Source organism: Protopterus annectens, chromosome 3.part1, assembly GCF_019279795.1.
Source record: "Protopterus annectens isolate FY-2018-M chromosome 3.part1, PAN1.0, whole genome shotgun sequence".
NCBI classification, from domain to species: Eukaryota; Metazoa; Chordata; order Ceratodontiformes; family Protopteridae; genus Protopterus; species Protopterus annectens.
In genome coordinates this window covers 1,043,627,143-1,043,646,641 of record NC_056732.1, presented here as the reverse complement: position 1 = coordinate 1,043,646,641, position 19,499 = coordinate 1,043,627,143, and the positions used below count along the sequence as shown (strand labels likewise).

The 19,499-nt window shown below is 39.3% G+C and overlaps 1 protein-coding gene across 1 annotated transcript in view; it reads right to left on the bottom strand.

The window, feature by feature from the left end:
- ERMP1 (endoplasmic reticulum metallopeptidase 1) overlaps positions 1 to 19,499 on the bottom strand; it is a 1,021,143-nt gene that overhangs the window by 501,884 nt on the left and 499,760 nt on the right. Inside the window, exon 10 of the mRNA XM_044067197.1 lies at positions 9,980 to 10,170. Within this exon, the coding sequence (XP_043923132.1) occupies positions 9,980 to 10,170 (191 nt within the window). The remainder of the gene's footprint in view (positions 1 to 9,979; positions 10,171 to 19,499) is intronic.

Genomic DNA, 19,499 nt, shown 5'->3' with positions numbered 1-19,499 from the left:
AAATGAGCTTATTAATGCAAGACCAGAACTGTTGGGGATTATTTTGATGAGTTCGCTGAAGTTTACAATAGTAGTTTTTTTTTATCTGTAAGTATAGCTTTTTTGTGCTGTTTCGAAGCTGTCTAAAGTATAGGTGATCAGAGCTATTTCTGTAGGTTCTCCATTTAGTCCAGACTTTGTTCCTAAGTAGAATTTGATTCCTAGTTTCATTAGAAAGCCATGGGGCTGGATTAGACTTCATTCTAATGGAACGTTTGGGAGCATGCTTATCCAGGATAGATAAGAAAGCAGTGTTAAAATACTGTACTGCCTCTTCAAGTGGGAGGGACTTTAATGGGTTCCAGTTGCATGCTTTAAGGTCAGTTTGAAATAATTCTGCCTTAAAAGTGTTTGGTAGAGCGTGCTGTTCTAATGGTGGGGAGATTTGGGAAGTCTTTCTTTTCTCTAGTAATGTAGGTCAAGGAATGATCACTTACATCATCAGGCAGGGTTCCTATTTTGTAAGATTGTTTCACTTTGTTTATGAGAATCCAGTCTAATGTACTCTCTTTTTTGTTAGGTTTGTTGATCCTGGTTGTAGAGGTTATAGTTTGGGTAAATCCATGGAGGTTAATATGAGAGACAGGATTTTCCGTACTAACACTTTTCCAGTCCATGTTAAAGTCACCTAGTATTATAGTTTCTTGGGGGTAAGTAGAAGACAGCCAGCTAAGAAATGCCTGAATTGTAGTGATATTATTTCCGGGTGGTATATAAATGCAGATAATATATAAAGATTTGTTTATGTTGATTTGAAGCTTAGTAATGAGGATTTCTGCGTTGCTATCCTGGGTTGGATTAGATGGGAGGGTAGAGATATGAAGTCCATTTTTAAATAGAATTGCTACTCCACCACCTTTACGTTTTGTTCAGTCTTGTCTCACTATATTATAGCCTTGGGGAATAATTTCATTATCTTTAGTTTCTGGTTTCAACCAAGTCTCAGTGAGGCAGAGGATATCAAAGGAGTGAATATCTAAGAGGGCATGAAGGTGCGCTACTTTATTATTGATGCTTTGGATATTAAGATGTCCTATTCGGAGAGAGCTATTGAGATTGGGGTGAGTTGTTTGGGTTGTAGGGTTGTTAGGGCCAGGGTTGGGGTGGACATCGCCATCTTTCAAGGTGGGACTATTTAGTTTTGTTCCCGAGTTGTATGTAAGGTAGGTTAACAGTTTCGATTTTTTTTTCTAAGGGTAGGTTAAGTTTAATGTGGGAGAGTCTATGGTATTTGGGTAGTAGGTAACTGGGATTGGAAGTTATGTTAGCATGTCTATCAAAGGATATGTATGTGTAGATTGCAGTTTGTTTGTGGGAATGGTTAAGATGGAAATAGTGCAGAAGGGAGGTAAGAAGGTAGGTTGAGATGAGAGTAGTCGAGAGTATGATTGTAAGTGTTAGCTTGGTGAGATTAGGGAGAGGCATCTTGGAGAAGTTTGTAAAATAAGAGTACAAGTGTAGGGATATAATAGGGAGAAAGATGTGAAGGGGAGGAAGATAAAGGAGCACAGGAAGAAAAGAGGGGGATATTGTATGGATGAGTTAAAAGTAGGAGGATATGATAGGGGTACTCTAAGGAGTGGCTTATTGAAAGTGATTGTTAAAGAGGTAGGGGTGTGGTTAGTGTTTGTGGGGAGGAGTGATGTATGGGATAGGTTGGATGTGAGAGAGGGTGTGGTAAGGGAGGTATAAGAGTAGGACCCCTGGGGGTGGGTGGGAATTGGGGGTAGGGTAGGGGAGCGGAGTGAGCCCGTAGGGCTTATGGAGCGGGTTACAGCTGAGAGAGGCTGAGAGGCAATCAGTTATGGAGAGAGACTGAGTTCTACAGGCACAGGAAAGGTAAGAGACAATATATAGTTACTAAGTAGCAGAGAATACAAGGTGAACAAAGGTATAGCTGTGCTGGGGAGATAGTTACGTGAAACAGATTTAGAACAGAGAGAGAGGTATGTAGAGAAATTACCACAGGTAGGAAAGGAGGTTAATACAGAGGGAATAATTGAGGGGCCAGTAACAACAGTAGTGATAGTCAGAGGTATCTATATAGTAATGCTCCCTGACTTACCTAGGATAATTCACTTTTCAAGCAGGTATGGGATGGGGGTAAGTACATGAATAGAAAGTACAGGCACAGATAGAGTCTGGCTGCTCTACAGGGCTAGTTGGGTTCTACAACCATTTAGAGAAGTTCAACAACCAGTGGGAGAAGGTATCCTAAGCCTGAGCTCCGCTGCTCTCTAGTGGATAATGCAGGTCAAGCACCAACTCAACTAGGATAGTAGGAGACGGGGGGAATAAGATAATATAGAGATGGTAGGAGGGGAAGGTCCACGGGTGTGGTGGCCCTTACAAACTAGTTAACAATTTATAGCAGACACCAGTAATTTACAGTTAATGCACTCACGAGGTTATATTTAAACAAACATATACTGTAGGATAACACCTACACTGTGAGGCTGAAATGTAGAGGGGGTCCAAGAAGATCCTGAAGGGCTTCTAAGTTGAGTTTCCTTACTATTCAGTAGGATAATTAATTAGCCTTACAGGGATTCAAATGGAGGGACCGGCTGCGACTCCACACAGGACTTAGAGGCTGAAAAACAGGAGACAAAACAGTATTAAATGATTGCTATCCAACTAGGCGAAGTTCTATGCAGGAGTGGAAAGGAAAGTGTAGAGGTGGAGTGCTTAGTCTGTAGTTGAGTGGAGTGTAGGGTGCAGTGAGTTATTAGCTCAGAGTGTATGATACAGTAAGGTAAACTAGCACAAGTTATCAGCTATTAAGATCAAATACATTTAAATGTAAAGCTCAGAAAAAGAAAACAATACATGTATATCTACAACAGAAGACAAAGTGTAGCAGCTAATTCAAAAACAGCATTAACTAGAGAAGCTAAAAAGAAAAGAAAAACTAACTAAATTAGTTTAACATATTAAACTACACAAGAAATAAACCAGACCAAAGAACAGTAATACAGCCTGTTACCGTCATATCATACAATAATGTTCTCTTTTGATGCAAATAGTTCACAAGGACTGTAAAGTTATAACAAATTCTAGCCAAATATTAAATGGTTGTAAAACAAAAATTATAGCCAAAAAAGGGGTAAGGCTGGTTTACACCTCCACAGTCTCCGCACGCTAAACTCTAGTAGTTATAAACATTATAGCCAAAAGAGGGATAGGCTGGTTTACACCTCCCAGACATAAGGTAGTGAGATCAGCTTATCCGGGCTACCAGGATCAGTAATTTACAATTAAACAGCCATTCTGGATACCAGTTTAGGGAAGTCGCGAAGTAGCAGATAAACCCTATTATCCAAAGCTAGTGTAGTTCAGCTTTTCAGATACAAAAAACCACCACCAACAAAGGAGTAACAGGATAAAGTGGCAGCCAGCACATTGAGAGTTGCAGAACTTCAACGGCAACAATTGAAACACTGTAGGGGGGCTAAGGGCTATGGGCAATAGTAATGAAGGTCATCAACGCCCCACGTGTAGCTTCACGGACTTAAACAACGACCCTGGTACAGCAATAAGAGCGGAGAATAGTAATATTATATTGCTTTACGCTGTAATATCAAAAGTAGCCCGAGTACACCTGCATATAGCCCTCAGTATTCAAAAAATTCATTCCACCACTATTGGCTATTTTTTTTTTTTGTGTTTTTTTTTTTTTTAAACACAGCGTGGAAGAAACACCATGCGGGGAACACGCCAGACAAAAATGGCAGAAGCACCTAGGATAACACAGCTCAGAGACCAAGGCTCCTGACTGGCTAACTTTAGAAGTAGAAATAAAAAACAGTATCAGTAAATATATGCAAGAAGACTATCCTACAAACTTATTTCAAAATTCTAAACATGTTAACAGAGACAGCAAAAATGCATGTTAAGAAAAAACACTGTTAAAAAAAAACGTTGATTTTAAGCGTACATAGAACGACAATGCTGTTTATCAGTAAGGCTATGAAGCATTAAGAAGTAAAAAGTACAACACAGCACTAGTAACGAGCTGATTCTAGCTCGTTAGACCCAAAATAAAGCGTACGTACAGCCCACGCACCACCTGGAGATCAAGGGGCTAATAGGTACATAAATGTGCATTAAGTTAAGCATACAAATAGTAATAGATGTTTGCCAAAGGGCTTCAATGCTTATGGCAATGTACTAAATCATTACACAGCACTGTTTAAAGAACAAGTCTATTACAGTAGACACAAGATAAAGAGCACTTACGGTCCACACGGCACCCGGAGAGCTAGGGACGTTTGGCCAGAGCAGAGGGATATTAAAAGTGGTGCTCAAATGGCTTAACTTCTATTTATAGGTTTAGCTAAGCAGAGGGAGAGGAGAGGAAGAGGGTGGGCTAGGAGATTACAAGACAGAGAGAGGGGGCGGGTATCAAGTCAGAGGGAGGGGGGAAAATGTTACTAGGAGGGAAAGATGAGATGCATTCAGGTAGAAAGAAAGGTCAGAGCAAGGAATGATTTAGGCGCTGAGAGAGGCTGAGAGGCAATCAGTTATGGAGAGAGACTGAGTTCTACATGCACAGGAAAGGTAAGAGACAATATATAGTTACTAAGTAGCAGAGAATACAAGGTGAACAAAGGTATAGCTGTGCTGGGGAGATAGTTACGTGAAACAGATTTAGAACAGAGAGAGAGGTATGTAGAGAAATTACCACAGGCAGGAAAGGAGGTTAATACAGAGGGAATAACTGAGGGGCCAGTAACAACAGTAGTGATAGTCAGAGGTAGTGATAGTCAGAGGTATCTATGTAGTAATGCTCCCTGACTTACCTAGGATAATTCCCTTTTCAAGCAGGTATGGGATGGGGGTAAGTACATGAATAGAAAGTACAGGCACAGATAAGAGAGTCTGGCTGCTCTACAGGGCTAGTTGGGTTCTACAACCATTTAGAGAAGTTCAACAACCAGTGGGAGAAGGTATCCTAAGCCTGAGCTCCGCTGCTCTCTAGTGGATAATGCAGGGCAAGCACTAACTCAACTAGGATAGTAGGAGACGGGGGGAATAAGATAATAGAGAGATGGGTAGGAGGGGAAGGTCCACGGGTGTGGTGGCCCTTACAAACTAGTTAACAATTTATAGCAGACACCAGTAATTTACAGTTAATGCACTCATGAGGTTATATTTAAACAAACATATACTGTAGGATAACACCTACACTGTGAGGCTGAAATGTAGAGGGTCCAGGAAGATCCTGAAGGGCTTCTAAGTTGAGTTTCCTTACTATTCAGTAGGATAATTAATTAGCCTTACAGGGATTCAAATGGAGGGACCGGCTGTGACTCCACACAGGACTTAGAGGAGTCCACACGGCACCCGGAGAGCTAGGGACGTTTGGCCAGAGCAGAGGGATTTTAATCTAGTTGCCATAACGGTTAAGGTCTTTGCTTCTATCCTGACCACTGGCCAATGACTTTGTGGAGTTTGCTTATTCTCCCGGTCTCTCTATGGGGTTCCTCTCACCTTCCAAAATTATGCTGGGTGTTCTGACCTCAAACTTACAAATAGAGTTGTGGCCACAGCACAGACTCCAGATGGTGTATTAAAGGGGAAGAGTAGACCAACCACTTTGGGTATCAACAGTGGTGCAGAGCATCCCCTAGATAAAACACAGATCATATAATGCTCGTTGTCAGGACCAGTCACTCAACAGTATAGAAAATGACTTTAAGTGACTGGGCATTTATATTGACTATGAGAAACTTGGCAAGGAACTTCCCCTGCCCTTTTTAACAAGTGCCATGGGATCTCTTACAGCCACCTGTGTTACCGTCAACTCGGGCAGATACAGCCTTGGAGTAAAATCTCATCTTCAGGATGGCACAGTCAGGAGTGCAGCTCACCCTCATGCTGCATCACACTATCAGTAACAGAACATGAATCTAATCATCTGATGTAGGAATAGAACCCACAGCCTTCTGATCTTCCAGCACTAAAGGTGATTATACTACCTATTGCCATGGACACAGGCTGTACACGTACATTCACTTCAAGTGGCTGCGTATTCTCACTGGGTAAGCCACAATGGGTTGGAATGTGCTTGCATTAAGTCTGAGACCATGCAATACATTTCACTTTTTTTCCTGACAAAGCAAAAAAGAAAAATTTCAGTTTAAAAATGGTCTGCCATACCTCTCAACTATTCCTGGTTTCATCTCATATTTCTGCTGAGTGGACCTTAATTGTATGATACTTCATTGATGTGACTGGCCACACTCTTGCTTCTTTATCAGCCATCTCTAATTTTCCTAAACTCTCTCTCACTACCTGGAAGTATAAAAGTTGTGGTAATCCCTTTAAAGGGTTAGATCTGATGAAGTCTAACAACGAAAGCCCTTATCTCACTAATAAAGCTGAATTTCAAAAGGCTAAGAGAGTGAGTCATCATTTTTAAGTTTTTTTTTTTTAAAGCTATACTGGCAACTGTAAGCTAATGAGAGGACTCGTAAGCTAAGAGCTCCAGCAGCTACATTTACAGCTCAGGAAAATAAGGTATATTGGCAAAAAGATCTGATGTTAAGGATCCAACAGCTGTTATCACAGCTAACAGGGAAAAAGAGCTATGAAAAAAAATCAAACAACTGCTACAACAGCTAAAAATAAGAGACTCCTTAGAATAAGGTCTAAAGAGGGAAATGGACAGCTGTTTTAATAGCTCACATCTACAATAAGGCTCCAACAGCTGTTATAACAGCTAAAGAAGCAATGGCTCTCAAACTATCCCAACCTCTGTACATTCTTATTTTGGGGCTTAGGATAAAACAGCAGCAGGACTACACCACTGTGATTCAAAGCAAATTCTAAAATGACTTTAGACATAAAGAAAGGATTAATTTTTAAGGTTTAGCATATCCTTATAAAACACTATAGCTCTTTGCACTTCAGGCGTGGCAGCTCAGAGACCATCCTAGCAAGATTTAATAGCCATATTAACATAAGAGATTGTATTCCAGAATAAAAACTAAAGGGTTGCCAAAGTAGAAGTTGCAAAATCAGGTCATGGTCAACTTTTCCATCACTGTGCTGAAGTCTCGATGAGGGAGAATTGCTTTTCTTGAGGAGACTGAGGTAAAGACTGGGTAGATAATGCGGATATCCATGGGAAGAAACTGCAAAATCTGAACAATGCATCTATAAGGATGTGAAAGATATCTGTGGGAGTTTTCACGTGGCCCCAGTGCTATCACAATAGTTCCAAAGGTGGCATACTGACTGGTGTCACTCCAAAGATTATAATAGTGTCACAGTTTCCCTACCATCCTTTAAAACAAGAGTATCTTCAAAACTTATCTGCCTCAATTAACTTTTTTCTGCTACTGGCTTCATATTGAAAAATAGCATGGTTTTAAGGATGAGTATTTCAAGTAACCTTTGACAAGTTTGTGTTTTAAATCAAACTGTTTTATCATATCCTGACCTTTTAACCAAGATACAGTGACAGTGCAGTGGCTCCTTGATACATACAGAAGGATAAATCCCCTACTATGACCTAGATACATTTTTTAATGTCTCCAAATTTTTGGGGTTTCTAATACCATGATGGGAATGGACCCCATTTCTAAGCCAAAGTATGAATAAAAGTTCATGAAATCAGTATTGTTTCACTCTTTGATGTCAGCCAAAAGTGTTCTTTGCAGCACCCGCAACACACCCAGTAATGACTCCTCCTGCAATTCGTACAGAGTTACATGTATTGGTAGCATATCTAAATATGACTGGAGAATTTTTATAAGACCCATTACTCCTACTACTATTGGATCTATCTGGGTATCTTTCTTCCACACTGCTTTCATTTCGACTTGCAAATCCTGATATTTTATAACTTTGTGTCTCTCTGTACGCAGGACAATGTAGTCATTGGGTATGGCGATTTCAATGCTCAGTGTTATTTTTGTCTTCTTTGCTTGGACCACTACATCCGGTTTTCTAGCTACCTGTGTGTGACTAGTGGCATGTACTAGAACGGCCGCACTGGAGGGAGTGAGAGTGAGAAGCAATGCACTTGCGCCTCCTGGAGGGGGGAGGCAGGCAGGCAGCCAAGGATCCTGCAATACAGCTGCATTAAGAGCCTAGCAAACTCTGTACTGTCCAAGAGGGTATACAGTACAGACTAGATTGGAGGGTGCACACTCACCTACAGATGCAGCATCAATATGGTGCTCACAGGGTTTTTGAGGGGAAGGTTGGCATTAGGACCATCTCCACAATAGCAGTATGATGCTACACCAGTGTCCTTGCTCTTCTCACAGGCTCTGTACATAAAATTAGGTTGCACCTAGGGGAAGCAGGTCCAGAGAACAGGTCAATGGGGAGAGAAGTTGATGCTATTTGAAGGTCTTCTGCAGGGACAGGAAAGGCAGAAAAAAGATTTAGTAATTGTACTTGAAAATAATGAATAGGTGCCAGTTACACTAAGAAAGACACTGTAGCACTGACTATGAAGCCAGTGACAAAGGTTGAACTATTAAGCGTGGGCACTTAAGGAGCTAGCCAGGGAAAGAGATATGAGTAGCAAAAGTGCAGATGCTTTTCCAGGAAGATGGTGTACACATTCTTAGCACTTCTTTATCTTCTGGTGTAGAGAATAGGGCTAAGCAGGTTGTCCGATTACAAAATTACAGACAGGCATTCCTTACTTGGAAATTTGTGTGGTATCATGTACCTACTAGCTTATGACCTCTTGGTAAACAAAGCAACTGCCCATTTGGTGCAAAACAGAAAAGAAAGTTTAAGTAACTTTAAAATAAAAAGCTGATCATACAGTTCACATTTAGATGTTCGTTAGAATGTCAAAAATGAAAAAAGAAAAATTGTGTTTTATATCATATGTCTGTCACTTAGCAATTATTACACAGTTATGCATTTCTATTTGAATAGAACAGTGAAGAACTAATTCTGCCCCCTTGGAGTAGCCTTGACAACTCCCATGACTGCTGTTCCCCACATGCACTACCTCATTCTTGTCCAAGCTATTCAACACTTAGGCAGCACAGAGCATACTGGGCTTGTATGCTGTTTACTGCAGACAGCCAAGGCTACCTCCCCTGGGGTGGGTGAGCAGACATCAACCCCTCACTCCTGTTCTCCTGCTACAGCCTTACCAGCACTCATGCTGCTAATCGAAGAGAGACTTTCTGGGGAGCAATAAGGACTTTATTCCTCTATCACAGGGTTGCCGAACCCTGTAATTTTTTTGTGGAAAAGTAGAAATACTTCCTTAATTTTTTTTTATTTTCAACATTACTATGTTTTAACATAATAGCTCTGAGCATCCAAGCAGTTTTCACAAACACAACATAAATAATTTTGAAAAAACAAATCTAAATTAGATATAGTACAGGCTGGTGCATGTGTGGGGGAAAGTGACATGCACACACTGGATAAGTAGAAGGTTTTGCTACACTGTTAAAATGCACAATATTTTATTAAACAGTAGTTGATTTTTATATTTCACAATTAACTGGATAGATGATTTGTTTATTATTTTTTTACATGCAACTAAACTTGCACGACTCAGTGATTTAGACACAACTTCTATATGAGAAAGTAATTACTCATATAAAAACCCACCGAACAATGTACAGTGCAACTGGGTCTCAGCACTAAGGCCTACCACAAGAGCACATCGTTGAGATGAATGACAAAAAGACATCTCTAGCAATGAAGTTGCAGTGTGTAGATGGACAGATGGCTAGAAAAAAACGGCATGGATGCTGGAACTACACAAATTTGTCTGTTTTGTAGTATGTTTGGCTGGTCTCAGAATTTACCTGTTGAGCCAATTTTGTTCATGTTTATAGGTACTGGAACTTCAAGAAATAAAAGTAATACAAAAACAAAAATTATGTACAGGTCACTACCTATAAATTACATTTAAAACTGAAAACACATAGAACAGCTTTGCTCTTACAAAATAGGAAGTCAGGATAGTAGTGCACAGGGCAAACAGAACTGCTAGCACCATGTCGGGCGGAATTTCTGTACCACTTCTCCCCAAAATGGGTACAAACATTTCGAAGGCAAACCATAAGAGGTAAATCGTGTGGACACATGGCATAAACATTCCAAGCAGGTATACAAGGAGAAACTTCAACGTAGCACCTAGAAAGGAAAGTACAGACAACAGTGCAGACCATCAGTTAATACAGAAGAGTCAGAAATATCTCAAATATTTACTTTATGGTTTAGTAAAGAGTTACTTTATGTAATTATTGACTATACTGTAATTTAAGACACAAATGAAACTCTAAGATGACAACTGACAGGATAGAAAAGTTTACTTGGATAGCAATTGAAACTGTGCTGCCCTTGATAAATAAAAAAAGCACAAAAAGCTATGCAGTAAAGAATTTCAATTTATACAGAAGAAAATTAAATAGCTAAGGACCAAAATTACAGATTTGTAAACAACTGACCTGTGAAATCTACAAAAGTGAAAAAAAGTGATTATAACATTTTGCTATTTATTCACAACAAGCAATACACCATCTGAAATTTCAGTTTCTGAACACCTTCCAATGAGGAAATTAAGCTAAACTGGCATTCATTAGGTTCATTTGATATGGCACCCATTGACCTGTTTTTTTTATTTTTTTTAAAAATCTTCAGCTCCATATTCTTGCAACCAAAACAAAAGGAAGCAGGAAGAGAGAAACACAAATTAAGGAATTTAGCTTAATGAGAAATAAATAACTATAACTAGGCATACTTGTACACCCAAGAGCAGGAGTCTCAAACACCTGGTCTGCAGGCCAGACGAGTTCAATATCACGTTCACACAATTTGACCTACTTCAACTTAAAAAAAAAAAAAAAAAAAAAACTCCAGACACCTCCTCTCTGACTTAAAAGTCCAGTTTGCTTTGAGATATGAACTGGACTTGATTGTCTGCAGCAACTTCTCTTTCTTCTTGGATTGACTGTGAAGCCAATGAGAGCGAGAGAGACTGAGACTTACTAGATAAAATAAAGAAAAGTAAATTAAATTGCTTAAATTCTAACAGATTCTGCTACTGGTGTGTTCTGAGGTCCAGGAAACAGCAGTGTGAGAGTAGCAATCTAGCAGTGTGTGTGTGTGTGTGTGTGTGTGTGTGTGTGTGTGTGTGTGTGTGTGTGTGTGTGGCTTGTCTAAAAACTATTCCTTATCATCAGCCATAAAATATTCTGTTTCCACATCAAATTTAGAAGTACACATCTTAGAAACATCTATTTCCGTTTTATCATTGAAGAGAAATTAATTACTATTTATAAAAACATTCTTGATTTAAACAGGAATGTCATTCAAATAAAATTAAATCTGTCCTGCAACATTTTAATTGTTCTGATGATGTACAGTGTATGTATCTGCAAATAGTGTATAACAGCAATTTTTCAGTTATCAGTAACATTAAACCAAGACTGTTTTTCAAGACTGCTGAAATAATTTGTTCCCCTTAAATTGTCTCTCTAAATAACCTGCCCCTATTTTCTAGGGGCACCTGTAAAGTATTTTCAAAAGAACTAAACCGCTACCAATTATTTTTGCTTACTCAGATCAGGGTGTAGGCTATATGGGAATGCATGGTTGTGACAATGTGACTACTACACTGCCTGCTGTGTTTGTGCGTATGGCTAAGTGACTTTTTTTTTGCCACTTGGCTGGTACTTGGTTTGGTGGACTAAGTCTCAACTGGCCTTTGAACTGTTTGAATTTGAGACAACTGTTCTAGATACAAACCAGATTCCTTTTTTTTCAGGACAAACATAACTACAACCACATGCGTAACTAGATATCGTAGAAGGGAATGTATAGTTTGGAAAATATTACATAAACAACCCTAGTCATTTACACAAATGCTTCACCTATGAGCAAAATGTAGGTACCCCCAAGACATTCATGCAAAATAAAACCATACTGTTGTGGATGATCTATAGAGCCCTTCATGGTGATGTTAACCTTTCCACTTGTCAGACAGGTTCAGAAAAAATGAAAGTGAACCAAGCAATACACACACACTATTCTGAGAAACTTCTAGACGCTACTTAAAAACTTCAAAGAACTCCAGCAATAGTTCTGCAAACAGCATGTGAATCACAAGACCTATGGATACCTTAAGCCTTAAGCAAACAACTTTTGATCCAAGTAATACATGATGTTGCACAGCACTTTACATAGTCTGCAATTATGCTAGTTTTGCTTTTTTTCTCCATTTTTACTTTTCCATTTTTTTTCTACCAAGTCACAGTAAACAGGTACTTTAACTCTCAGTCAATAAAAATTGTTACCTTTATTGCATCATTCATTCATTTAAAATTGTTACCCTGGTAAGTGCATTGGCAAGTGACTCATTTCAGGCCTTAGTCAAGACAAAATGCAAGTGGTCATAAGAGAAATCAGTTACAGAACAGAAGCAATATCAATATATCATGTATACTTACAATGAGATAAATATTTGGAGGCATTTGTAGAAGTATGTTAAATACAAAGGCATTTCATTCCAGTGCCACACAACTTGCAAATTAAATAATATGGTAATACATTCAAGTTTCTCACACTCATCCACACTGTGAAAACATAATTTACAATTATTGCAAAGAGAAAGACCTAGGATATATCTACATATACATATTTTATTGTATTTATTGCATTTGTTTACTGGGAAAGTCCACTGGGCCTAAAAGAGCCCATTTTCGGTACAGGCCTGGGGAGAAAAGCTCCGACAAGAACATAGATGCAGAAAAAAATTAAACATTAATTGGTACAGAAGTAGGAACAGTGTTACACATAGTGGTTACAGTAATATATACATAAATCAGGAATTTAGTTGGTTTGATTACAGTAACATATACAGAATATATACATAAAAGCAGGAATTTAGTTGGTTGCCAGATGACTTCAGAGTGGTAAAAACGGAGATATATTAATCAGCATTATTGCACCAGCATCAACATGTGATGAAAGAAAAAAATAATAAGTAGTAGTAAGAAGCATAGGAATTTAGTTATAATATAAGGAGAAGGAAGACGTTAGGTTATAGAGCAGGTACATAGTCAGGAAGAGCTGAGATGATTTTTCAGTATTTGTTTGAAGGTGGTGGTGCTGCCATGTTTCTTACAGGAGGAGGAAGCAAGTTCCATAGTTTGGTGAAGGAGTAGAGCAGTTGGGTCTATATTATATTGTCGCAAGCTGACAATATCGAATCTGTCGGCACGACAATATCGAAAGCGAAGAATATCGGCCAAGTAAATGGAAATCTCAGTAGGGGGAAGATTTCCATTTACCTCAATTTAGTGCGGTCTCGGAGTTGCTATATTTTAGTAGCGGGGGGTGTGTGGGGCTTGCCTCCCTGCCTACGCCCTTTAATTTATTTTTTTGTTGTTTTTTGTTTTTTTTTTATCCTCGTTCAATATTTTACTGCATTGATCAATTGTGTTCGATATTTACTGCTTCGATGCAGTAAAATGTTGATGAGGTAATATAAACGCAAGCAGCTGACCAGCCGGTAAGGTGGGCTTTTCTACTTTTAGAAGTAGATGATTTTCAAATCTTCGTTGCCTGACGGGTTTGGTATTTGGCAAGTAGAGTTGAGAGAGCAGGACAGTCTGTGGGTCTGTAGATTATTTTGTGTGCTGTAGTTAAGCTGGGTGAATGAGAGATGGTGGGGGACTTCCAACCAGCCTAATTGTTTCAGTGTGTTACAGTGGTGGGATGAGAATTTGGCCTTTGTGGCAAATTTGGCTATTCTGTTGTAACACATATCAAATTTGGATTTTGTAGAATTTTGGATATTAGTGAGGAGAGGGGCACCATAAAGGAAGAGAGAGTAATAAAAATGTAGTTGCAAGGGTTTGTCTAGTAGAGAGGCTAAGCTGTATTGGTGCCTGTACAGCACCACCGAGCTTTTGGTGTGTTTTTTTGATGTTACTGTTTATATGTAGTTGAAAGTTTAGGTTTTCATCTAGAATGCCGCCTAGTAATTTAGTGTGTGGTACAACTTCTATAGTGGTATTGTCTTGGGCTTGTATACTGAAGATTTTTTTTATCTAGGGAGTGGTTTTCTTAGGGATAAAAATTACTAGTTTTTTTTTTTTTTATTTAGGGGAAGATGATTGTTAAGTATCCAAGATTCAGTAGAGGTGAGGGCATTCTGGGTGATCTGCTGGAGTTCAGAGCTGGAATTTGCAGTGCATATTATTGTAGAGTCATCAGCATACTGGATTACTTACTGATCCTTGTGGGTGAGTGGTGTAAAAACTTAATAAAGATGCTAAATAAGACAGGACCAAGTACGGAGCCTTGGGGGAGAGTAAGACTGCTGCCATTTGGTGGATTGCTGCCTATTGGAAAGACAGCTATTGAACCATTGTAGGAGGGTAGGTGGGGAAATGTGGAGGGTAGATAGTTTAGAGAGGGAAATAGTGCGGGAAATGGTATCGAAAGCGCTGGAGAGGTTGAGGAAAAGAGAAGCCATTATTTTACCAGAATCCTGTGCCCAGTTAACTGTATCAAGGAAGGAGAGGAGGGCTGTAGTGGTGCTGTGCCCTGGTCTGAAATCATACTGAGTGGGTGGCAGAATTTGATTTTCAAGCAGGTGGTTCAGGAGTTGGGCATGGATGCATTTTTCTAGTATTTTAGAGAGGTGTGAGAGAATAGCTATGGGTCAAAAGATTGTGGTGTCTGTGTTGGTGCCGCCTTTGTGTAAGGGGAGAATTTATGCTTTTTTCCAGATGTCTGGAACAAGGGACTAATTGATCCGTTAATAAGTATGCTGATGGAATAAGCTATAGAGTTTGCAGTTAGCTGCAGGAAGTGTGGGGGTAGATTGTCAGGGGCTAGAGTACAGGGTTTTAGCTTAAGTAAAAGTTTTTTATTCTGACAATGTGTATGGGGAAGAATTTTAAATTAGAGCTGTGTGTAGGATTGTTTTCTGGGATGGTTTGGTCATTAGCTGTCTTGGTGGTGGAGGTGTTAACCATAGGAAAGGTGATGGTTAGGTTAGCTACAGTGTCAGTGAAGTAGGAATTGAAGAGGGTTGCAAGTTTGGTAGAGGTTTTGCGTGGGTCAGGGGATGGGTTGCTTTGAGAACCTGGATGTAATAGATGGTTGATGGAGGACCAGAATTTTTGGGTATTACTCTTATGTTGGCTTTGTAGGTGGAGGCAGTGGACATTTTTATCATTGGTTATTAGATGTTTTGCCTGGTTACAGAGTTGTTTGTATTGTATTAGAGTTGTAGGGTCTTTGTTTTTCTGCCATGATTTCCAAATTGTTATCCCTTGTGGACATGACTTCTTTGGTGGATTTTGAGAACCGGCTTGAATGTTTATGTTTTACTCATTTTTTTGGTGGGTGGGTGCTTGCCTATTTAGGATGTCTAGGAATGTTGAGTTAAAGAACTCAACAGCCTCGTTAAGTGGCAGGGATTTGAGGGGTTCCCAGCTTACATTAGCTAAGGTTTCATTAAATATGGATGGTTGGAACTTAGTCAAATTTCTGGTTGATTTGTATTGGTGTTGCCCTGGGGTTGGGGTGGTTTTGCGTAGGATATATGCTGGGTGGTGGTCGCTAAAGGTATTAGATAGTATGCCTGCCGTGATGATATTGTTAGGGTGTGACACTAATATCCAGTCTATTGCGGAGCCCCAAATGTTAGTTTTGTGGGGTCTGGTGACGTCTTCAATTAGTTGGGAGAGTTGTAAAAGTTTGTTTTTTGATGGATTGTTGTGGGCAATGTCTAGCCAATCAATGTTTACATCACCTAAGATGATGGTTTCATTATCTATGTTTTGTGAAGTCAAAGCAAGTACGTTTTCTAATATTGGTATGTTGTTTCCTGGAGGAATATACAGAGCAGTTATGCAAATGCTTTTATGGTTGTAAAGTTTTAATACAGAGATGAGTACTTCACCTGGGGAGAAGTTGGGTGTTGGTTTTGAGTAGGGAATTAATGTACATTTGCTAGGGAAGAGTATTGCTGCTACTCCTCCTCCTCTCTTGTTCGGCCGATCGGCTCTCAAGCATAAGTAGCCTGGGGGAAGAAACTCTGTGTCTTTTACATATGATTTCAACCAGGTTTCAGTAGCTGCTATAATATCAGTGTTTTGTGAAATCCATGCCTACAGTCCAGGTATCTTGTTTCTAAGGCTTTGGAGATTTATGGTTGACAGCAAGAGAGATTTGCTAAGTTTGCTAGGGCTGGGGAGGGTTGGACCTGGGTTGGGATGTACAGCACCACACTGGGATATAATGCTTTGCCAAATTATGTGAGCTATACTTAGCTTTTTTTTCTTGAAAATGGTATAGTTGCTGCTGGTGGTGTGATAATGGAGGTGTCTGTGGAGAGGTAGAATTTTTACTTTGGATAGTACAGAGGTATTAACCGTGAATACGCTAGGGTGGATGTTTGAGTAACTTGGTAAATGTGGGTTATGTGTGGTGGTTGTACAGGTGGATGTAGGAAGTATGTTGGGTATCTGGAAGGTTGTGATTATTATTAGGACAGCGAGCGTAAGTGAGAGAAGTGAGAGCATAGAAAAAGTAGTGAGGGACATAGTGTTATCACACTACATTCAACCACCATTATGTGGCCCTATTTAGAAAGTAGTGAGGGACACAATGGTGGTTGAATATAGTGTGATAACACTATATGGCCCTATTCAGAATGGGTGGGGAGGCAGATTAGTTAAGAGGTAAAGTATGACTGTAGGAAATAATTAAAGAGGTTATAGGATAGGTGGAAGAGAGGTGTGGGAGGGGTAAGGTTAGGTATAAGGATGATGTTGTGGGGGGAGGGTGGAGATGGGGGCAGGGAGGGGAGCATAGTGAGCGGGGAGCATAGTGAGCGTAGTGAATGAAGCGGATCCAGAACCCACATGGAGAAGGGCTGAAAAACTATCAGTGGAAGTTAAGGAATAAGCTTCAGTGGAGAATGTAGATATTGCTTTATGCAGTTAATTCCAAGTGTGTGTGTGTGTGTGTGTGTGTGGGGGGGTCACGCAGGAAAGAAACCTGTGCAAACTGAAAAATAAAGGTAAATAAGGCAGAATTAGTGCAAAGGTTACTAGAATGTGAAGTGGAGAGCATGCAAGGACTAGAGATGGAGAGTAAAATTAATTATATTGCATACATTATAATTATATTGCATACAGTATCAGCTCTGTAAAACCACAGACTAACAGCAGTAACATACAGCCACTAAGTCCAGTGATAACAGCTGTATAATTCAGCAGTGAATACACACAGGATATAATGCACAAAGCAAAATATGGCTGTTTTAGGACAATAATTCTAGAGTTATGTTATTCAGTATGAACTAGCAGTAACAAACTGCGTTCACTTAGCCTTCTATAAAAGCAATTGTAAAATCCAGCCTGTAAGTCTTCTAAGTACAGTAGCATGCCATATGAATGCTTACAAATGTAAATCAGAGTATGAATAACCTCTGCAAAACAGTTAACAGGGTGCCTGGCAGATATTCAACAATTAAAGCTCTACCTTCATAAAACAAGATAAAAATAACAAGCAGTTTGTAAGTTAGAACATTAGCTAACTCTCAAAACATATAAGAGTTCTGAACAGCAGTTACAGCTAGGCACCATCAAATAATTCAGTAGTTAACAGTAATAACCAAATAAATCAGCAGCTAACAGTAATAAGACAGTAATGCAAATTAGCTGTAATATACATGTGATACTGCTCAACTTACTTGCTGTGCATGCACAACGAACAGAGGGGTAGGGAAGGTACAAAAGCTACAGGATAAAATGAATGTAAGTTAGGCTGTAGAGAGTTTCATTAAAGATGGCACTCTAGGAGGGGGCTGACTAATGAAGATAATCAGGGGGTGGGGGTGGGAGTAGCAGATATGGAGAATGGAGTCAAATAGGGAGAATGGAGTAGAAAGCAGCCAGAACAGGATTAACCAGGAACTTAAGGATCCCTCCCCCACAGGGAGAAGGGCTAAAAAACTATCAGTGTAAGGTGAGGAACAAGCTTAGAAATATCAGTATCTTAACAAAAGACTGATCTGAGTAGCTGTGGAACACTTTAAATAATTATCACTGCAAGCACACACACAGGGTTGTTGGGCAGTTATGGAGAAAGTTGTGATTACTATAGAAACTATAATGAAAGTAAAAGCAAGACTTTACCAAATTAAACAGTAAATGCTTGGGATTTGAACACTGTGCGAGTGTAAGGCTGATTCAAGGTATTATGGTCCAATCTAGTGGCAACTGGCTGGATCCCATCACTGTTGTTGTGCACACACCTTTAAGCCTCAACACTTTACAAAACTAAATTGTAATTCACCTATTACAATAGAAAAGCTGGTGGAAGTCAGGTTCTTGCTTCCAAGAGGTTTTACTTGGTTAAGATAGGCAGCTTAAGTGGAGAAGGTAGATATTGCTTTATGCAGTTAATTCCAGGTGTGTGTGTGTGTGTGTGTGTGTGTGGGGGGGGGGGGGGTCATGCAGGAAAGAAACCCGTGTAAACTATTACAATAGAAAAGCTGGAGGGAGTCAGGTTCTTGCTTCCCAGATAAATATATAAATATATAGATATATTTATATATATACATATATATATATATATATATATATATATATATATATATATATATATATATATATACACACACACACACACACAGAGATATGTATAAATAGATAAGATATATCTATATATAGACAAGTGTCTTTCACTTTATTGTATCTCTGATATTAAGAAACAATAGATAATTACTTATATCCTGATGTTATAAAGTAAAGATCAAGTAAAAGAGGAATGACTTAGTTCCTGCTGCTACAGTACAAATTAAATATTAGGTAAGAAGAGCCCAGTTCAGTAATGCAGCAAAGGTTAAGAAGGGTGATACAGATAATGTGAGATAAGACTAGTACAGAAGAGTATGGGAACCTTTCAGGAACGTTTTAACCAATGATTCGAGGCTTATAAAGCGTTACCAGCCAACATGCCTCTGAAATAGCTAGAGCTATTATGTGCATGAAGGTTTTCTTTAAGTTTTGTCTTTGTGATTCTCCTCTCAGTTCTTTGTTCAGATGGTTCCAGTTTGCTGATATGGCATTTTAGATGGATTTCTCACCAAAGGATTTTTTTTTAAATTGAGGACTAACTAGAATCATACGGTCTTCCATGGTTTATCTAAGTCCATATGCTACATATTCCACATGATGTTTATTAGAAAGAGAGGGGAAGTAGTTCCTACTTAGCATTTAAAAAAATGAGACAAGAACGAAGAAAAGTCACTGGACAAGATTAAAAGCACACTGCTCATTGTTAGACGACAAGAGTGATGAAGCATCAAATTTTGCTTAAGGTGGTTTGTAAGGTTTGTGTGTTGATTGCTGAGTTTAAGGAGAAGTGGTAGTTTGGAGGAGCCATAATAACCACACCTTTTGGTAAGGCTTTCCTAACTTCAAGAGTGAGGAGGT